Consider the following 18,684-nt stretch of genomic DNA (forward strand, 5'->3'; position numbering starts at 1 on the left):
CAGGAGGCAACAGCTGGGAGAAGGTTGTTAACTGCCAGATGTGTTTGCACACAGAGACATTAGCGAGCAGGATGCTCAGTGAGATTGTCTTGAATATGACCAGATACTGTGTGCATTTAAACACAACATCCAACACAAAGTGCACTAGCACACACAAGCACGCACGCGCGCGCACACACACACACACACACACACACACACACACACACTCATATATGAGATAGTCTAGTGATAACTCTAATGCAGCCTCCAGCATCAACACACACACTGCATCTCATCTGATAGAGCTGTTAATAATTCAGACATCTCTCTCTGTTGTTCTCTGTTCCTTTCAGCCAGGTATCACCTCCAATGTGAGCACGCCTTAGTACATCCGCTTTCACCGCTGCATGTTTAAAGTGGATTCTGATTGTTGTGGTAGAGCAGAGAGTGAACGAGTGTCTGCAGGTGTGCAGACTATTATCGTGTGTGTGCGTGCGTGCGTGCATGCGTGCGTGTGCGCGTGTGTGTGTTCTTTTGCTTTATCTGGATCTCAGCTCACTGTTTATTTTTTAAGATTTTTGCCTTTATCTGACAGACGACAGTGTAGAAATGGAGAAAGGGGGGGGGGTTATGACATGCAACAAAGGTCCCAAGGCCAGACATTGGGTTATATGGCATGCGCTGTAACCACTTGGCTACCAAGGCGCTCCTCATTCAGACCCATTGACTTCACCGCTCCTGTTCAAACTATTTGTATGTATGTATGATATGATACGGTAAATATCGCGTTTCAGCTGTCAGCAAAGATGCATGACATGCAAGAGCAGTGAGTAAAGTCAGATGGTGCTCTCAATCTGTCAAGTAAACACTGCATTGTGTAAGAGAGCAGTGCAGTAATCCTGTGTGTGTGTGTGTTTACTGCAGAGGACGGGGTCAGAGGGGTTGAGCTGCACCACATCACAATCCCAGCAGATCTGAGCACAGGCGACGTGTGCTGCACAGCTGAGTGCTGTGCTGTTATCAGACACTGTACAGTAGTGTACTGTAGAGATGCCTCTAGGTGTAAAGTTTCAACTTTCCACCCCCCACCTCAAACCCTCTCTGTTCATGAAAGCACACACGTACAATCACACACTAAGTCAATAACGTGCATCAGTAAACTTGTAAAGTGAAGTGCTTTGCTATATTTATCTTAAAAGCCTTCCCTGAGGCTCGTACCACCACTCAGCTCAACAGCAATGCTCAACCCTTCCTCTCCACAGCACGCACGCACGCACGCACGCACGCACGCACACACACACACACACACACACACACACACACACACACACACACACACACACACACACACACACACACACACACAGTAGTGACTGAGTCAAACCACATGAGATTGGTCAAACGAAGGAAGAGACGATTACTTTCATTGTCGATTATTTATTTTAGTTGTTTGGACTGTAAAATGTCGATCAGTGTTTCCCAGAGCTCAAGATGACGTCCTCCAATGTCTTGTTTTCTCCACAACTCAAAGATATTCAGTTTACTGTCACAGAGGAGTGAAGAAACCAGAACATATTCACATTTAAGAAGCTGGATTGAGAGAATTTGGACTCTTTAAATATTTAACAAATGTAATAGTTAACAACTATTCGATTAATTGTTGCAGCTCTAGAAGAGACGACGGCTGTCTTTTCAGTCTTGCAACTCATTTTAGGCTAGGGTTCATAAACTGCATGAGTTTGATATTGGAGCCTTAAGCTAACTGTGTAGATGGAGCGGAGAGTGCCACACACAGTCTGTAATGAGGATCACTCTCTTATCTCTGTGCTGTAATGAGTGTATCTGTGGATGGCTGGGCCGCGGGGCTCTCCGCCCGGCCCACTCATAATGAGGCCATGATGACTAGCGCTGTGTGCGGGACTGCATGAGTGCAGAGTGTGTGTGTGTGTGTGTGTGTGTACACATATGAGAGACAGAACGAGAGATAGGAAGAGAGTGGGAGACAGTGTTCCTGTGGTTCACTGGATGCAGCTGTTGTGTTGTTGCTATGGCAGCAGGCAGCAGTGTGGTGACCTGGCACAGCGCCATCCTGGAAATAAACCTCTCACTGTAACCGAATTTCTGATCACAGTTTGTATTTTCACAGTTTTACATTTATTACCTTAACATGATATATTTATGTACAGTGGCATACAGTAACCTGAATCCTAAATGACCACAAATATGATCAACCAGTAGACAGAAATCAGGTCAGGTTTTCCTCCACATTACAAGCTGTAAACTTCCTGAGTAAACACTGGAAATTTATAAAGTGAACATTGTCAGAAACATACAGAGTACACCACAAACCGAAAATCTGTTAAACCTTACCCTGCAGTGCTCAATGCTGTGATGACATTCTGCCTAACTGAAAGTAAGAAAAAAGTGTGGCACACTTTGGCTCCATATGCATGTCTCTATTTTATTGAGATGACATTTAGGCCCCAGGCCTTCTTTAAAATTAACAATATATTCTGTCTAATACCGTAGAATGACCATGACCATACGAGAGAAGTGATAAGACAATAGAACTGCAACAACGGAGAGCAACAGAAAATCTGCTGCCTACTCTTTTCAACAAGGACTACTTGTTATCAGCTGCCATGTCAGAGATGGATGAGCTGCTGTGGTGTTTATGCCTCCAGCAAAGCTGTCAGGGATGATATAGAGTAGAGATACACACACACAAGACACACACACAAGACACACACACACACAGGGAATGAATGGACACTGTCAGCAGGCGTGAACCTTTTAATTAGTTAACAGATGCTCATGTTTACGTGTTCATCACTGTCTATCATCACTGTTGATTGTCGACAGATCTGTAAAACTGAGTTTAAGAAGCTGGAATCAAAGAATTTTTAATTTGTTTATATATGACTCAAACCAATTAATCGATTATCAAAATTGTTGGCTTTTAATTTATATAGTTGACAACTAATCGATTAATCTTTGCAGCTCTTACATAGACACATACACATGACATGTATATCATCATTATTTTGTATAAGCGTATTTAAACAAAAATATAAAAAAAATCTTACATCAAAGTGTATTTTTGTATATTTCTGGATAAAATGTGGCAAGCTCTAACCTTGATATTAGCGATGCTTTATGTAAAATCTGGGTTTGGAAATAGGATTCTGTTGCCATGCAACCCAACGTTAGCCAGTCCTCCCCTAAACAAGCTCCCCACACACACACACACACACTCTCATACCCTCAGGTCATACACTGTGTGGGTGTATTAGCAGCAAACTTTCTCTTTTTCTGTCTCTCTCCCTCCTCCGCAATCTACCAAACACACTCACTCACAGTGATTGATTTACACACACACACACACACACACACACACACACACACACACACGTCTATACATCCAAACAATAACCCTGTCTCCTGTGTGTGTGTGTGTGTGTGTGTGTGTGTGTGTGTGTGTGTGTGTGTACCCTGTAGGTGGAGCGCACCAGTCGTCCTGACCTGGCTGTGTTCCTGGTTAAGTACGTGATGATGCTGATCGTAGGAATCCCCTCGGTGTTCTGGGTGGCCAGTAAGAAGACCTGCTTCGAGTGGGCCAGCTTCTTCCACGGCAAGAGACGCAAAGAGTACGTCCTTTATACACACTGGAAGCTATCACTCCGTTTGTCGAGCTGTACACTCTCCTGGCACAGCTTCACAGAAACTGGTTTTAAATTTATGATGCTAAATATTTCAGTAGCAAACTGTCTCTAAAAGGGTTTCTTACATAAGTTTCGTCCCAGTATTCTTTAACTCGAGCAGAATGCAAAGCGTTTCATCTCTTTGCAGTGATAATTTAATCAAAAAAACAAAACAAAAAAAAACACATCATTTAGGCCACGTCCATGCGTACCAAAACAATCCTTCTTTTTTTTTACCCATCTTCCCTGGATTCGTTTCAAGGATTTTTGCATCCATACGGGTCCAGGTGTAAATGACTCAATGCGCTACTTCATATTCCAGGCCTATAGATGTTTCTGCTACAGAAATTCACCAAAACACGGAGAAGAGTTAACTTCCCATCATAACATGACTAGCTAGACTAATGTTCTCTTAATACATCCATGGACTATAATAACTTTCACCACTCCTCATTTTATAAAGGCCTCCGCAAGGAAACGTGTCTTTGTTTACTAGCTAACATCGGCAGTCAAACAAACATCAATGATCCAATGTCTTTTTGATAATCTACAGTAGTTCTTGCAGTAGCTTTTCTTACAATAAGCCGTGGTAAAAGTCACTATAATCCGTTAATAATAATTAACGTTAGCTACATAACGTTAGCAATATAGCTTGTGTAGAATCCAGGACTGGCAGAGCAGAGGGACGTGTCAGGGAGCAGAGACAAACTATTTAGCTAGATGAAGTGAGCTGGTTTGACCATTGAGATGGGAGATGCTCGCTTAGCTTCACCGCAGTCGTGTGTGGTGAGAGGTCGAGGGGTGTGGCGATGACATCATCGATACGATAAATATCCGGCTCCACCATCCAGACGAAGCCAAAAGCGAGCCGTTTTCGAATTTCGATTTTTCACCCTGGGACCCGGTTTCAGGCAGTGCGTTTACTGGATTCGTGTGGACGAGGGGCCCAAACGATGCTAAAAATGTGCGTTTGCACCAAAAAGCGTCTCCGTGTGGATGGGCCCTTATTCTAGCTAATACCTCTATGCAGACTTAGCTCAGATACTGTGGAATGAAAAAAACATTTCAACTATTAAGAAAAAAATGACACAAATAAATTCAATGTGTAGACAGTTACTGTAAATGTTTTGATGCGTAGTTATATGTTAGTCATTACATAAAAAATGATTCCTCATAACTGCAACATCCACAGTCAGACTAGTCTCTGTCTACACTGTTGGCTCTCAAATGAAGGCAAAATGCAAGATTATTTTTTGGGCATCCTTGGCCTTTATTCAATAGGACAGCTGGACATAGGAAAGGGGGGGGGGGAGAGAGAGAGAGAGAGAGAGAGAGAGATAGAATTACATATGCAGCAGGACTTGAACCCTGCAAACATGGATTTAACAATGTTGCTTTTAAATTCTTTCCAAAAATCGGCTCTACTTGTAGAGGAAGGAAATGCATTTGGCACACTAGTCAGGCCTCAAGCGTACACATACTACTCTGGTGAGAAACAGCGAGTATAAACATAACTTGTTTGTTTAATTAAAACTCCTCAGGGTACCTTTAAGTCTCTCAGCTGACACAGACTATTCATGAATAGACCAAATCTCAGCTGGCTCACTGTCAACACTTTTCGGACTGGTAGCAGGTGTAGGTTTGGGCTTTTTTTATTGCCTTTATATGACATTATCATAAAAATCGGATGTGCATAATCTACTGTAATAATTAGGGGTGGGTACCGAGTTCAATACTTTTAAAGTATCGAGTATCGAAAAAGGCCTTGTCATTCAATACCTAAGGAGTAAATCTCACCATTCAGTGAGCCAATCAGCATGCAGCATGCTTCTACAAAGCTCTAATAATGTCTGTGATTGGCTGTCTAACGTCGCACGTCGTAGAGACACGCAGGAAAAACTCTACGTTACGCACAGAGACGGGGACAATTTATTTTTGTTTTATAAAATTGGTATCCAGATACCCAGCCCTTTTAATAATCATTGGAGATATCCAAAGATATTCAATATTCAAATATCCTGCTGTCAGGCCAGCTGTCCTGTACTCAGTCGTGTACACAGTGTGTGTGTCGATGTGTGTAGGTTTGTTTAGGTGTGTTTAGGTGTGTGTGTGTGTGTGGCTCAGTGGTGAACACGGGCCTCTCTCTGCGCTCACTCCCCCCCACCCACCCCCCCCCCCCCCTCCAAACTCAGAGCATTAACCCCCTCTCCAACCGCCTGCTCCACACACTCCTCCGTTCTCTTCTACCACTCCCACCACCCCACCACCTTCCCCCTCTCCCTCCCCACCCTCCTGCGTCTCTCCCTGCCCTCCCTTCCTCCACTCCCCACTTTCCCCTCCTGCTCCACCCCCTCCCTGTCCTGCAGCAGGATGGTCAACGAGAGCCGACAGGTGCTCCAGGAGCCCGACTTCGCCCAGCTGCTGCTCAAGGACCCCAACACGCCCATCGCAAGGAAGTCCCGGGGCACGTCCACCCAGGGGACCTCCACCCACGCCTCGTCCACCCACCTGGCTATGTTGGACGAGCCGCCCAGCGGCAGCACCAGCCGGGCCGGCTCGGTCCGCAGCGCACGCTCCAAGATGAGCAGCTACCATGGCAGCCTGCACCGCTCGCGGGACGGCAGGTGGGTCTCATATCTTGTCTTGGCTCTGTCCCGAGTCGGTCCACAGAGTCCCGCTCCTGATGCTGCTGTCTGTTGTTGGTCTTTGTCCCAGATACACGGCCTCCAGTTTCCGGGCCGTGGACGACCGGCTGCCCTACGGAAGCATGCCTCGCCTCAACGACCAATCACAGTCCAGACACTGTAGCCCCAATCGCCTGGACAACCTGTCACGGCACGGCTCCACCCAACGACTGGAGAGCCAATCACGGCACAGCAGCGTCAGGGACCTCACCAGCACCACCCAAGCTGTCCTCGGTATCCCCGGAAACGGGATTCACCGAGTCCTGGAGGAGGACGGAGCTACAGCCTGAACAGGATGGCGGCCACTCTGGAAGATGTGACTGGACGGGTAGATGTGAAAGGAGGAAAGATGGCTTATCTTTCTTTTTATAGAACGTTAAAGAACGAATGTGTGAGGGTTCACGGTAAGCCTGACAGAAAGGCAGAGTAGCAAACACTGTGCTATCTACTCCTGTTGAATTGATGACGTTAGCAAGATCCAGCCAGACTGACAGGACTGAGTGTGGATTGATGCCTTAAAATGTCCTCTCAGCTTTACTCGACCCACTAGCTGATCCCAAAAACTCAACTTCAAAACGATTTTTGCCCAGTTTACAAAACTACGAGGGATTTTGAGGTCCTGATAACCAACACTGGAACATACGTTACTGAGCCAGTCAAAAACTAAATGGGACCAACACTGACAGACTGCACTGGATTGGTTTTTATTTGTACTGTAGTGGTTTGTAAAAAGAAGGACTGAATGGACATCAGACATTACTAGAGCCTTCTCTTTAGTCTGTGCTTTTATAGCACTCGGGAGTGTGGAGCAGGTTTTTTTTACTACATATGAACTATTTAGCACCTCTTCAGCTACTGACGTCGCCGTTATTTTTCAACATCAAATACAATTCTGGTAACCTGCTAAAAACATATATTTATAAAGGCACTTCTTGTTTGGTAACACTTTACTTGAAGGTATCAACATAATCGTGACATGACACTGTCATAACTATGACATGACACTGTCATAACTATGACACAACATTGTCATGAACGTGTCATAAACATTATAAACAAGTCAAACGCGTATGACTTCTGTCATTAAGTGTCGGTTTTTGTCATGACAAGTTGACATTGTTTGGGTTGTCTTGATTATGACAAGTTAACAAACATTAATCAAAGTGACATTACCAGAAGTTGTCTTGGTCATGCCAAGTTGACATTACATTTGTTTGGGATGTCTTTGTAATGACGACTTGACATTAACCAGGATGACATTACCAGAGGATGTCTTTGTCATGACAACTTGACGTAATGTCATCCTGTTAAATGTCAAGTTGTCTTAATAAGGACACTCCAAAGAAATTGAATGTCAAGTTGTCATGACAAATACCTCTTCTGGTGATGTCATCCTGGTTAATGTCAAGTTGTCATAATCAAGATAACCCAAACAACGTCAACTTGTCATGACAAAAACCGAATGACACTTAATGACAGAAGTCATAAACGTTTATAACTTGTTTAGGACACGTTCATGACAGTGCCATGTCCTAGTTATGACAGTGTCATGTCACGATTATGTCGATACCTTTAAGTAAAGTGTTACCTCTTTTTACAGCCGATGTGAAACTCCACATGAAGGTAACAGATACAGTAAGCACACCAGCTTGAGAGGAGCAAGCCCTCTTTACAGATGCTGTGTATGACTCCTGAACTTTGCATTTTAAAAACATATCGTTTTGTCATATCGAGGATCTTCACTGCTTTGGTGTGATGATGTATGTAACGATAAAGAGGAAAATGTCTGTTTGCCAGAATTCAAGGGCTGATATACGGGGGAGGGGGGAGAAGCTGAATCCAAACTCCTGCCTTATGACTGTTCAGACAGAACGCTAAGCAACGTTTACAGGCGGCGTCATTCCATACAAAGTTTCAATTTGAGCGAAAGATTTGCGTTTATACTGTGAAGAGACCGGGCTGAACAGCTGATGTGTCTGTTGCAACGCACAGTTGGTACAACGGCTGTTTGGAATAAACAGACGGTTCAGCAGTGAACTTTTACATGAATAGATAATAGTGCGCCCTTGAATTAGAGTAAAGTTCTGAGTAGTCCATCCTGTTTGAAAATGTGCCCTTACATGTATCGCTACTGTAAAATGTTAGACCAACATTTCCTCAAGATGTAAAAACTGAACTTTTGTTGTTCATTTGTAATAAAGTGTTTTTTAAAGAAGTAATGACCACACAGTAACACACTGGGTTTGTATTTGTAACAGCCCTCCGCTTTATTGAATTACATCGGAGTCAGGTTAATATAATGAGTTCTCCACGTATGTGTGGCAGCCAGTTCCATACATTATTTTTTGTTTTGACCTTACACCTTAAATATTTTTTTGTGCAAAAAAGAATCTACATCACCTGTAGTGGGTTATCCTCAGTAAAACGCCCAAACCGTTCAAAAAGTAGCAAGTCCAAGTAAAACAACAAACCGAAAACAAAAATGATTACATCTATAACATGCAAAACTGTACAAATTATTACAAAGCAATCCTAGAAAAAAACAACAAAAAAACAAAGTGTAATATGATATGAAAGAGCAAAATAATATAGAAGGTACTGTAGATAAGACCTCACTGAAATGCAAAGGCGAATATTTTTTGTTGGATTTTTTTTCTTACCACTGTGGCACCTCAGCCATCAAACCCCCTGTCCCTCTTCACCCCTGAAAACATCTTCTAGTCCTCTCCACCTTTTCTTCCTGCTGGCTCCACCCAGGTCACATCTACTGTACACTACAGCCAGATTCATCTCTCCCTCACTTCACACAGCCATCCATCCATCCATCAAACAAACCTCTAACACACTCATTTTCACCTAAATGAAAATTCATTGGTTCTGACATTTCCTGAGTTTCTCTTCCCCTTTTCCTTAAACTGGGATGTCTAGGATCAGTTTCTGTACAATATTGGCCAATAATAAAAACACCTGGCTAAGACAGTTTCCTCACCCCCCCCCCCCCTCCCTCCATCTAATACATTCTACAGAAACTCCAGCAGGAACTAGGGAAACTGACTAGCTTAAAAAGTTGCAAAGAAGTGGTTGTTTGGAATAAAAACCAGCTGAGTCACACTGTGGCGCTCCAAACCTCTCCCTCTCTCTTCATATAAAATGGAATACTAAAAAAAATAAAATAACCTGGAATGGGTTGTTTAGAGCTACTTTGTGTTTTAACCTGGAGTCGGCAGGATTCAGGAATGACCACCAAAATACTTGTTTTCGTTTCCCTTTCTAACAAGACAAGCGGAATAAAGTGGAGGATTCTGACCCAGGACACTGTACTGTACATTAAGCCTAAACCCCCCCCCCCTGCACTGAGCATTAGAGTACAGTATGTGCGTTCTTCTCACAGATAATACCACACTATGACCACATTCGAGTTAGTGTTAAATGTTAGGAGTTTCCTCTCCATGCACATTGTTCCCTTACAGTTTTACCCCATTCTGCCCTTTGAGTGACTCGTCACATGAAGGAGATGAACAGAGGTAACGGCTTTTTGGCTGTGAACGCCCTGCTCTGCAGCCAGGAGCTGCCACGCCGTAAAATGCTCTTTCAGAGGCCTTTCCACCCTGCCAAAAGAAAAACCGCCTGGAGGGCTGTCAATTTACAGACAACAACAAGCCGCACTGAGGTTATTTTATCTGTGCTTTATCAAGACAAACGGTGCTGAAATTTTAAGTGTTTACATTCTCATTTTAGTGTTTTTTTTAACAGATCAACTAGACCTTCTTCAGAATACACAAAGGCTGTCCGAAAGAGTAAAATATGTCAAAGTCTCCCTCTTTTTGTCCATTTTTGGTTAAATCGAGCTCAGTGGGAGGACCGATCTTTCCATCCAGGTACCACAGCCAATTTAGAAACACACACACACACACACACACACACACACTCACACTAACTGTTGATTAAATGATCAGAGCCACTTCCCCTCCGACAGTCAGAGGAGGAGCAGGACATGGCATTTGCTGCATAAAAACACCACCTGTGTGTGTGTGTGTGTGTGTGTGTGTGTATACATGTGTAATAAACGCACGTGTTCACTCTAAGGTACGGGCAGTAGTGTCGTAGATCCATACATGAGTTTTCTTCGCTCAAACGCCAACCGAGTGGGGAAAAAAAAAACAACACACAATGCGTGTCATACATACAATATAAAACAAACAAATCTAAAATCAATTGGTAAAAAAAAATTAAAAATGGAAAGTGGTTTAAAATGGCTTTTTGTGTGAATACAACCCCAAATCACTCTCAAAACAAAAAAAGGAAAATAAAAGGATTTATTTTTTTTTTTTGTCTTTCCCGTGTAGTTCTCTATAGTATTTTCCTTATCATATATTACTCTCTACTTTGAACCTATGTACATTATTGTGATGGGAACCTGTGAGTTGGTCAGTTTGGTTGTACAGCAAAGTGGAACGTCTACACTACAGTAAAGGAATCGTCCAGGGCTGCTGGATGATGTCACTCGCAATGGACCAATGAGGAAGAGAGAGTAGCACAGAGGAGCTGTGGTGATGTCACACGAGCTGGCATTAATAACGCTTGCTTGTAGCTTTTTTGCTGACGGTCAAAATTAAAAAAAAAAATATTATAAAGTCACTGCACTTAATATCATGAGCAAAAGAAAAAACAAAAATCATTGCTTTCCTCTCTCTCTCTCTCTCTCTTTTATTTTTTAACATTTTCTATTTTTGCAGCACCCAAAGAGAAAGCTAAGGAGGGAAGTGAGGAGGGGTTCAACTCCGCCCGTCTGATTCAGGCCATGAAGCAAACCTCCCTTTACTTGTCTAAGATTGATAAATAAATTAAAGTATTGTCCCCTAAAACCCAAAGGGTCCTATATACAAGTACAAATCACTTTCTCTCAATAATAACCCTCTTCTCTTTTGTTGCATTGTGAGGTTTTCGAGTCTCTGAATAAATCTCAGGGGGCCGTGGTGGACACAGTTGTGTCCATGAAGCTCGATGCTTCGGTCGATAGCGGAAAAAAGAGCCAAGTCGGGAGCTTTTCATTCCTATAGCTTATGCCCTTTCTGAATGAAACACATGCACACACGCTGGCAAGCGCATACAGCTTCTCACACACGCGCACACACACACACACACACACACACGCACGCACGCACGCACGCACCCTCAAACATCAGCACCCACATGTACACTACCACTCATTTTTCATAACTTCTCCCTCAGAATTTCCCTCAAAGAGACGACGGACCCTTTCTCAGTGTTTCTGCTCCGTCCTGGAAGTACGATGAGAGACAAATTGAGGTTGTAAAGTGGGACAAATGTTCACCGGGAGGTGCAGTTCTCTGGGCAGTGAGCGGAAATATTCAGAGAGGTGGGGTGAGAGGCTGCGGTGGAGGAGGGAGAGGAGGGCTTGGAGTCCTGTGCTGTCGGTCGGAGGGTCGGGGGTCGGTGGGCGGGGTTTGGGCGGCGAGAGGCTGGCCGAGGCTCATGTGTCCCAGTTCATCCGGTCTGTGCTCTCCAGGGACAGGGACTTGGTCTTGTGTGGGGAGGCGGGACTGGGAGGGCTGCTGAAGGTGGAGCTGTTGGAGGCCGTCGAGTGGCGGGGGGAGTCCGAGTCCTGGAGAAGGAGAGGAGAGAAGGAACAGGAGAGACAGGAGAGGAGAAAGACGGAGTTTGAGATGAAGAAAGAAAGCAAGTGGAGTTTAGGAGGGGGGGAAAAATAAAGGGACAGGGGGAAAGCACATAGATTAGTGCCTTATAACATTTATAATATATATAATTATATAATATATATAATTTATCATTCAGATTCAGGGAACTGGAGAGACTAAGTGTCTGTCCGAGGGCTGATTGAGACACTACAGCATACTAGTGCTGCACGGTATGAGGAAAATATGCGATATCGTTGTTAAATATCGCAATAACAATATTACTTGCGATAAATAAACAGATATTAAAGAGTAATCAGTTCTGCATTTCTGCCGCTCTCAGCATTCTGCTAAAATACAACAAACTGCTTGTTGAACCATTTCCAACATTCTTTTATTGAACATTGAATTGAATATAAAAGGCACCGCTAAAAAAAAACCCATTACAAGACCATTACGGTTTAAAGTTCAGTTTTCTACTGATATTTTCTTTCAACTAACACAAAAAAAATGTCTAAGTGTCTATCGCGATGCGTCGCAGCCTTCCGCGATGTGTTTATTCCGCCAGTTGATATCACGATGAAGATATATTGTGCATCCCTACGCTATACATTTTAAAATGACTACTTCTGTCTGGACTCACGGCTCTACTACTGCTTATTAATCTGCTGTTTGGGCCGGAGGACACATGGAACGTCAGATTAAATCACATCACTATCACTACCCCCCCCCCCACCTCGTCTTCAAATACATTCCACATCATCAGCAGATGAACAGCTCAATTGAGCAGAAATGATCAGCTGAAGAAAAACAAACATGCAGGCCGGCCAGATGAGGACGGGGGTGGGGGGGTGGAGGTGGCGGTTAAACCTTCACTCTGTACATCACATACAGTAGGACTCGCATGTGTGGAATGTATGTGATTCATTTAAGTCAACACAGACGTGACACCTGCTGCCTCTCCTTCCCTTTGAAACAAACAAGAGGACTGTAGAAGAGAGAACAGACAGGACATTTCGCCGTATGATATTCTTTCCACTTCAGTGCTAATGTCCTCACGTTAGGGGATTTATAATGATCTCACGGGGCTGTATGAATACATCGCTTTCCTGTTCAGTGACTCTGCACTTGACTGTCTTTGACGCACAACAATCGTCTCCTGTTTGGCTCCAATCTAAACTCGTTTGGCCTAGAAAATACCGAGAGGCACAGCCGTCCTACTGTCTCCCTTCTACCGTCCATGGCTGCAGCAGAACAGACTGTGGAGCTATGAAACGTCACACGCTCACAGTGTAGTTTTCTCACAGCGCGCGCGCGCGCACGCACACACACACACACACACACACACACACACACACACACAAGCCTTTCACAAGTCAATGTAGTTGGGCAGTCGTGTGGTTTTCATACATTTGCTTTTTAAAACTGAGGTTCTGCAGAGTTTGTGTCTTTGGGAGAAGCACCGCCCAGCTACATTGGGTAAAAAAAAATTGTCTAGGTCGACATTGTGTTTAAAAGCACTCAGCCTTTTGCACCCATATTAATTAAATCGGTCACTGTCATTTGAACCAGAGATTTCCATCCGAATCACTCCAAACCATGCAGCTGCTGTGAGGTTTTCCCATTTTGTAATCAAATCGCATGTATGACTGGATGTATTTTATCATTAAATACAGAGTCATATCCTGCAGGGAGCACAGACTACACAGCACACTCGTTACTCTATAGCCGTCTGGCCTGGTTGTGATCTGAGCTGGACAGCTCGTGGTTAGAAACATGGGCGGGCTGTCGGCGAGCCGCGTAGAAGCAGACATGCTCGGTGATTGTGGGAAGAAGTATGCAAAATGGCCAAGCAACAGCAGCAGCAACAGCAGCAGCAACAGCAGCGCTGCAGCGTTTTTTTAACCAGCAACCAAAAAAACGACAGAGGGCCAGGTGAGGGACAGACTGATGGTGCAGCTGATGCTCCGGTGACAGATGTGTCAAGCCATCAGATGCTGCTGCAGATGTGACGGAGCTGAGATGGTGCAGCGGGAGCGAAAGCTTTGGCTAGCAACACCGTTCGCTGTGTGTTAGTGTTTGTGTATAGATTTGTGAAATGATACAGTGTGTTGTGCATGTGGGTGCATATTCAGTGACACGGTGATCTCAGTTGGTGTGTTTGGTGCGGTCGTTGCAGCTGTTGACATTACCTTCATCTTACTAAGCAGGGTCCTTAAAGCCCTTTTCAGATCGGGGGTCTTCTCCGACGGTGAGACTGCCTGCCACTGCAGAGGAGAGTTCAGACTCAGCGCCCAGCCCACAGACAACATGCTGGGGTGGGGTGGGGGAAGGGGGGGGGTTGGAGGGCAAGGTACAGCTGAGTGAGGGTGGAGGGAGGCGAGGAATGGGGCAAAATGAAGCTCACAGCATCCAGGCGTATGGGCCATGGGGATGAGGGAGCCACAGGAAGGATGGCAGGAGGTTTGAGGGTGGCTGGGTGGGAGGGTGGCTGGGTGGGTGGGGGTAGAAGTTGCTTTGAAACTGCACAAGCTATTGCAGTTACTATCTGATCCTAGTAATTTAATATACATAAACGTTGTTGCAGGGTCCCTATGTAAACAACCGACAGGATGATTCTAACTAAACGTCACCACTCCCTCACTCAGCTTAGACCTTAGCTCTTACTGTACAGACTGTTAACAGGGACACCGGAAACATTAGCAGGTGTCCCTGTGTTCCCTTCAGTGTTTGGAGGCAACCACTAGCCCAAGCTAACCCCTAAAGCAGACACCATGGGGAGGCGCTAACAGGCGATGCTGGGAGACGCTGACTTGCGTTCATTAGAAAGCTCTGACATCATAGGGAGCTAACCAATCAGAGCAGTGGGATGGGGGTGAGAGGCCTGCGCCCAGAGGCTGGGATGTTTGTGACGGATGGGATAGAGGGAGGAGGAGGAGTTGTTTTGTTTTTTTTCCTTCAATGGGGGGTGGGGGGAGGAACAATGTGATCGACTTTTTTAAATATTCGATAAACTAATGTCTAGCTTCTACAATCGCATGGCAAGGAAACAAACATGATGTGCATTTGGACTTGTTCATACAAAGCTGATGTTGGGTTGACATTGACTCCGTATTCAGATCTCTAAAAGTGGCTGCACAACAATCTGTCCAGTCAGATTTGCCCTGATTTGAACCAACAGTTAGTATAAATTAAAGTGTGCAATTAAGACAGGATTAGTTGTTTAGGCTGTCCATACCGATACAGTGTGTATATATATATATATATATATAAAAATAAAGATACAGTATTTTAAATACAAGTCTTTTCGTGTTTAAGGTCAACCGCACATGAAGCTGTATGTTCAGTTTCAATCTATTTACTGACCTCTCTGTCAAACTGTGAGAGTGGAGCATCAGCACAGTCCATGCCTCCGCCCGAGGACAGGGAGCTCTCCGAGGGAGAGGTCATGGTCTGCCGCTTGCCGTAGCTTCCTCCGGACATTTCTCTGCGTAGAGCGCTGCCGTTCTGGGAGGACGAGCCTGGGGAGAGAGGAGGAAGTCAGGGGGAAGTCAGGGGGAAGCACCAAACATGATGCTACTTGAAAAGGTTGATGGTGCAGGGAAGGAGGCTGTTAAAGTGCCTCTGGTTCTAAGAGGATTTATGGGCTGCTGTTACTCACGTATGCCCAGACCGCTGCTGGCGCTCATGGAACGGCCCGGCTCGGCCCGGTTCTTGGTGATGGAGGGGATGCTGACTGAACCGCTGAAGCCCGCACGGCTCTCCTGAACACGAACGTTCTGGTTTAAACACGCACAGAGCAAAAACACACACACACACACACAGAGTGCAGTGCAGGGGACAGGAGTGAGGAGGCTGCGGTGATACACACTACATGCTCTACAGCTGAACACAGATGCGGCCCTCGTGTGATTGGCCAATGAGGTTTGGGCAGATAGACATGCATGCATGGTCTCCTTAAAAACGCACAGCCGGTCAGAAGGAGCAAGATGAGTGAACTTTAGAGGATGAAGGCATATGAGGATGAGGAAGCCTTTTTTTAGGTCAGTTTACAAAAATAGGGCATATAATGAAAACTGTGCAACTTTCTCTGCTCAAATCCCAATGTTGGCATGCTACAGGAGACATCAAAAGATAAAGGACAAGGGGGGGGGGGGGGGGGGCTGGTTCTGTAGAAGCAGGTCGACAAACACACACATCTCAAACAGTCCAAGTGTGTCTGTTTTAATATGTAGGTATATGTTTGTGTGTGCCTCTGTATGTACACGTGTGTGTTTGCCAGTACATACATAAGTCTTTTGTGCACATATGTACACACACATATACATACATATACATATATATATACATACATATATATATATATATATATTTTATATATACACATATATATTTTATATATATATATATATATATGTGTATTTATATATATAGTGTGTGTGTGTGTGCGTGTGTGTGTGTGTGTGTGCGTGTGTGTGTGTGTACCATGGGCAGGTCTTTAAGGATCTGGATCCCGTCTCCTGGTCCCATGTGGGCCACGTGGTTGAAGTTGGTGGGGTTGGAGATCAACTTGTTCCTCATCTCTGGATCTCGCAGCATCTCTCTGGAATCACAAACAGACAAGATAAGTAGAGGCAAAAAGGTTCAGAGTAAGACTGGAACAGACAGACAGTCAGGCTAAGTGAAACTAAAATGTGGCTTTAGTAGCCCACTCATCTAGTACTCGCCTCCGTTAACCATTAGTTGTACCTTAAGGGCAACAAACACAATACTGTTGTAAATAGTTTGCCTTTTGGTTGGTTTTTTTTCTTCCGACTTCTGTCAAACACCCACAACAAGTAATATTGGTTTTGGTTGCCCTGCATGCTCATTAATGAGAAGGCAAGTGTATTTGATGATTTTAGGGTTGAGTTAGTGTGTAGTTTTTACTACTGTTGCATGATAAGCCTGCACATTTTATTAACTTGTTGCAGTCTTAAAACATACAACAGCACTTGCAGTGGTGCCAGTACTGTTATTAATTGGTCCAGGGGAAATACAATAAAAAAAATAAAAAAAAACACAGAAGAGAAAGTTAAGAAAACTTAACCTGGTAACAGAATTGCAAAAGCAAGAAAACTTGTCAGGAAAACGTAGGTAGCACAGAGCCAGTAAAACTCTGGATGGGCCTGTTGCTGCAGCTAAACTACCTCCTCTGCTGAAGTCGCTCTTCCTCAGGCACCCTGAAGGAGAAGCGCCTCTTGTTGTTCATGCTGCGCACCATCTGCTTCCTGCTGTTGTCTGACGTCTCCGGGACGACCAGCTCATCACCCTCTGGGAGATCACAACAAAGCCACAGCCACGTTTACGTCAAAGACTACAAAGTGTCGCACATTTACTTTGGTGGTCGAGAGTGGCATGGCACACTTTCTACTGTTCTACTTTCGTTCTCCAAAACAATGTTATATAATGAGCAGAATAATGGTTACACAGTGACAAAAAAGTTCACTAAGAGTTAAAGTCCTGCAATGACAACTGCAGCTCCACATCCTGCTGGAGCTAACTGTGGAAACAGTGATGAAGAGCAACAGCCAGATACAAACCACAATGGAATAAATCTTACACTGTACTGTGTCATTCTTGACATGTTTGTAGTTTTTAACCGTGTGCTGCTTCACACAATACACTTGTGAATCCTTACCGGCCATCTTGTTTCTAAAGTAGATGAGCCGGACTGTTTCCAGTCCCAGCAGGTTCAGAGAGCCGTCGACGTTCAGAGGTCGCACCTGAAGGGGGAAGCAGAGAAATCTATCATTAATCCATTTTTCACATCTGATTTCTGATCAATACTCATCTGTTTTAGTCTAGAAATGGACTATTATGTAAATCATCTAATCCACCAGGTGGAGCCAGAGATATCTCCGCTTGTCTAAACTTCTCAACACTCCATTGCTGCTGAAGTTCAAGGCAAGGCAATTTATTTTTATAGCACAATTCAGATACAAAGGTAATTTAAAGTGATTTACAAAGGCATAACATACAAAGCTGTAGTAAACAGTCGATTTAAAACTTTAGAAGCACAGATGTGTAGGAATGACCATCTCTTTTTTTGGGGGTTATTTTTAGGCCTTTATATAGGACAGCTGAAGACATGAAAGGTAGAGAGAGAGGGGAAATGACATGCAGCAAAGGGCCACAGGGCGGAGTCTACCTCCTTCTACTTCTCTCCCTAGTAGAGCGAAACCAAAACATGGCGAAGCGAATAACGAAAGCTGACATTTCTGTCTGGACAGACGAGGAGGTGGAGTTATTGCTCCAAACAACAAAGCCACAAAGGCACAACAGGGCGTGGACTGGGAGTCCTGCCAGTCAAAATATATAGACATATGGACCCAATTTCTTCAGCGGTATCCTGTACCTGGAGGGACGCCATTCCACACCAGAAAGACGCTATCTGTAAAAGGCAGATATCATCAAAGCTGAAAGCCATCCGGACCAAGTATAGGCAGGCCATGGGCAAGTAATCACCACATTTTGATTTATGTAACGAAATATGGGGTGGGTCGCCAGCCACCACAACAATACACAACCCAGCAGATCTGAGCAGAACTTTGAGTTTTTACCCTTTAGACTGGAACGCGACGGTGGAGCGTTTTTTAGGATTTCCACTCTGGAGGGTGG

General features: G+C 44.4%; 2 protein-coding genes across 7 annotated transcripts in view; one reads left to right on the forward strand and one right to left on the reverse strand.

The window, feature by feature from the left end:
- The window catches only part of fzd3a (frizzled class receptor 3a), a 30,135-nt gene extending 21,551 nt beyond the window's left edge, over positions 1-8,584 (forward strand). The window contains exons 7-9 of one of the 2 annotated variants that reach the window (XM_078275090.1): positions 3,481-3,629; positions 6,050-6,307; positions 6,399-8,584. In XM_078275090.1, the coding sequence (XP_078131216.1) occupies positions 3,481-3,629; positions 6,050-6,307; positions 6,399-6,657 (666 nt within the window). In that variant the 3' untranslated portion in view covers positions 6,658-8,584. The remainder of the gene's footprint in view (positions 1-3,480; positions 3,630-6,049; positions 6,308-6,398) is intronic. The other variant, XM_078275091.1, reaches the window with a different exon arrangement.
- Positions 8,585-8,609: 25 nt separating this feature from the next.
- cdc42bpab (CDC42 binding protein kinase alpha (DMPK-like) b) overlaps positions 8,610-18,684 on the reverse strand; it is a 98,953-nt gene continuing 88,878 nt past the window's right edge. For 2 of the 5 annotated variants that reach the window (XM_078275085.1, XM_078275087.1), the window contains 7 exons: positions 17,705-17,789; positions 17,214-17,337; positions 16,510-16,627; positions 15,686-15,803; positions 15,391-15,545; positions 14,217-14,291; positions 8,610-11,993 (listed from right to left, as the gene is read on the reverse strand). In XM_078275085.1, the coding sequence (XP_078131211.1) occupies positions 11,862-11,993; positions 14,217-14,291; positions 15,391-15,545; positions 15,686-15,803; positions 16,510-16,627; positions 17,214-17,337; positions 17,705-17,789 (807 nt within the window). In that variant the 3' untranslated portion in view covers positions 8,610-11,861. The remainder of the gene's footprint in view (positions 11,994-14,216; positions 14,292-15,390; positions 15,546-15,685; positions 15,804-16,509; positions 16,628-17,213; positions 17,338-17,704; positions 17,790-18,684) is intronic. The other 3 variants (XM_078275089.1, XM_078275088.1, XM_078275086.1) reach the window with 2 other exon arrangements.

Source organism: Sander vitreus, chromosome 18 (genome assembly GCF_031162955.1).
Source record: "Sander vitreus isolate 19-12246 chromosome 18, sanVit1, whole genome shotgun sequence".
Classification (NCBI taxonomy): domain Eukaryota; kingdom Metazoa; phylum Chordata; class Actinopteri; order Perciformes; family Percidae; genus Sander; species Sander vitreus.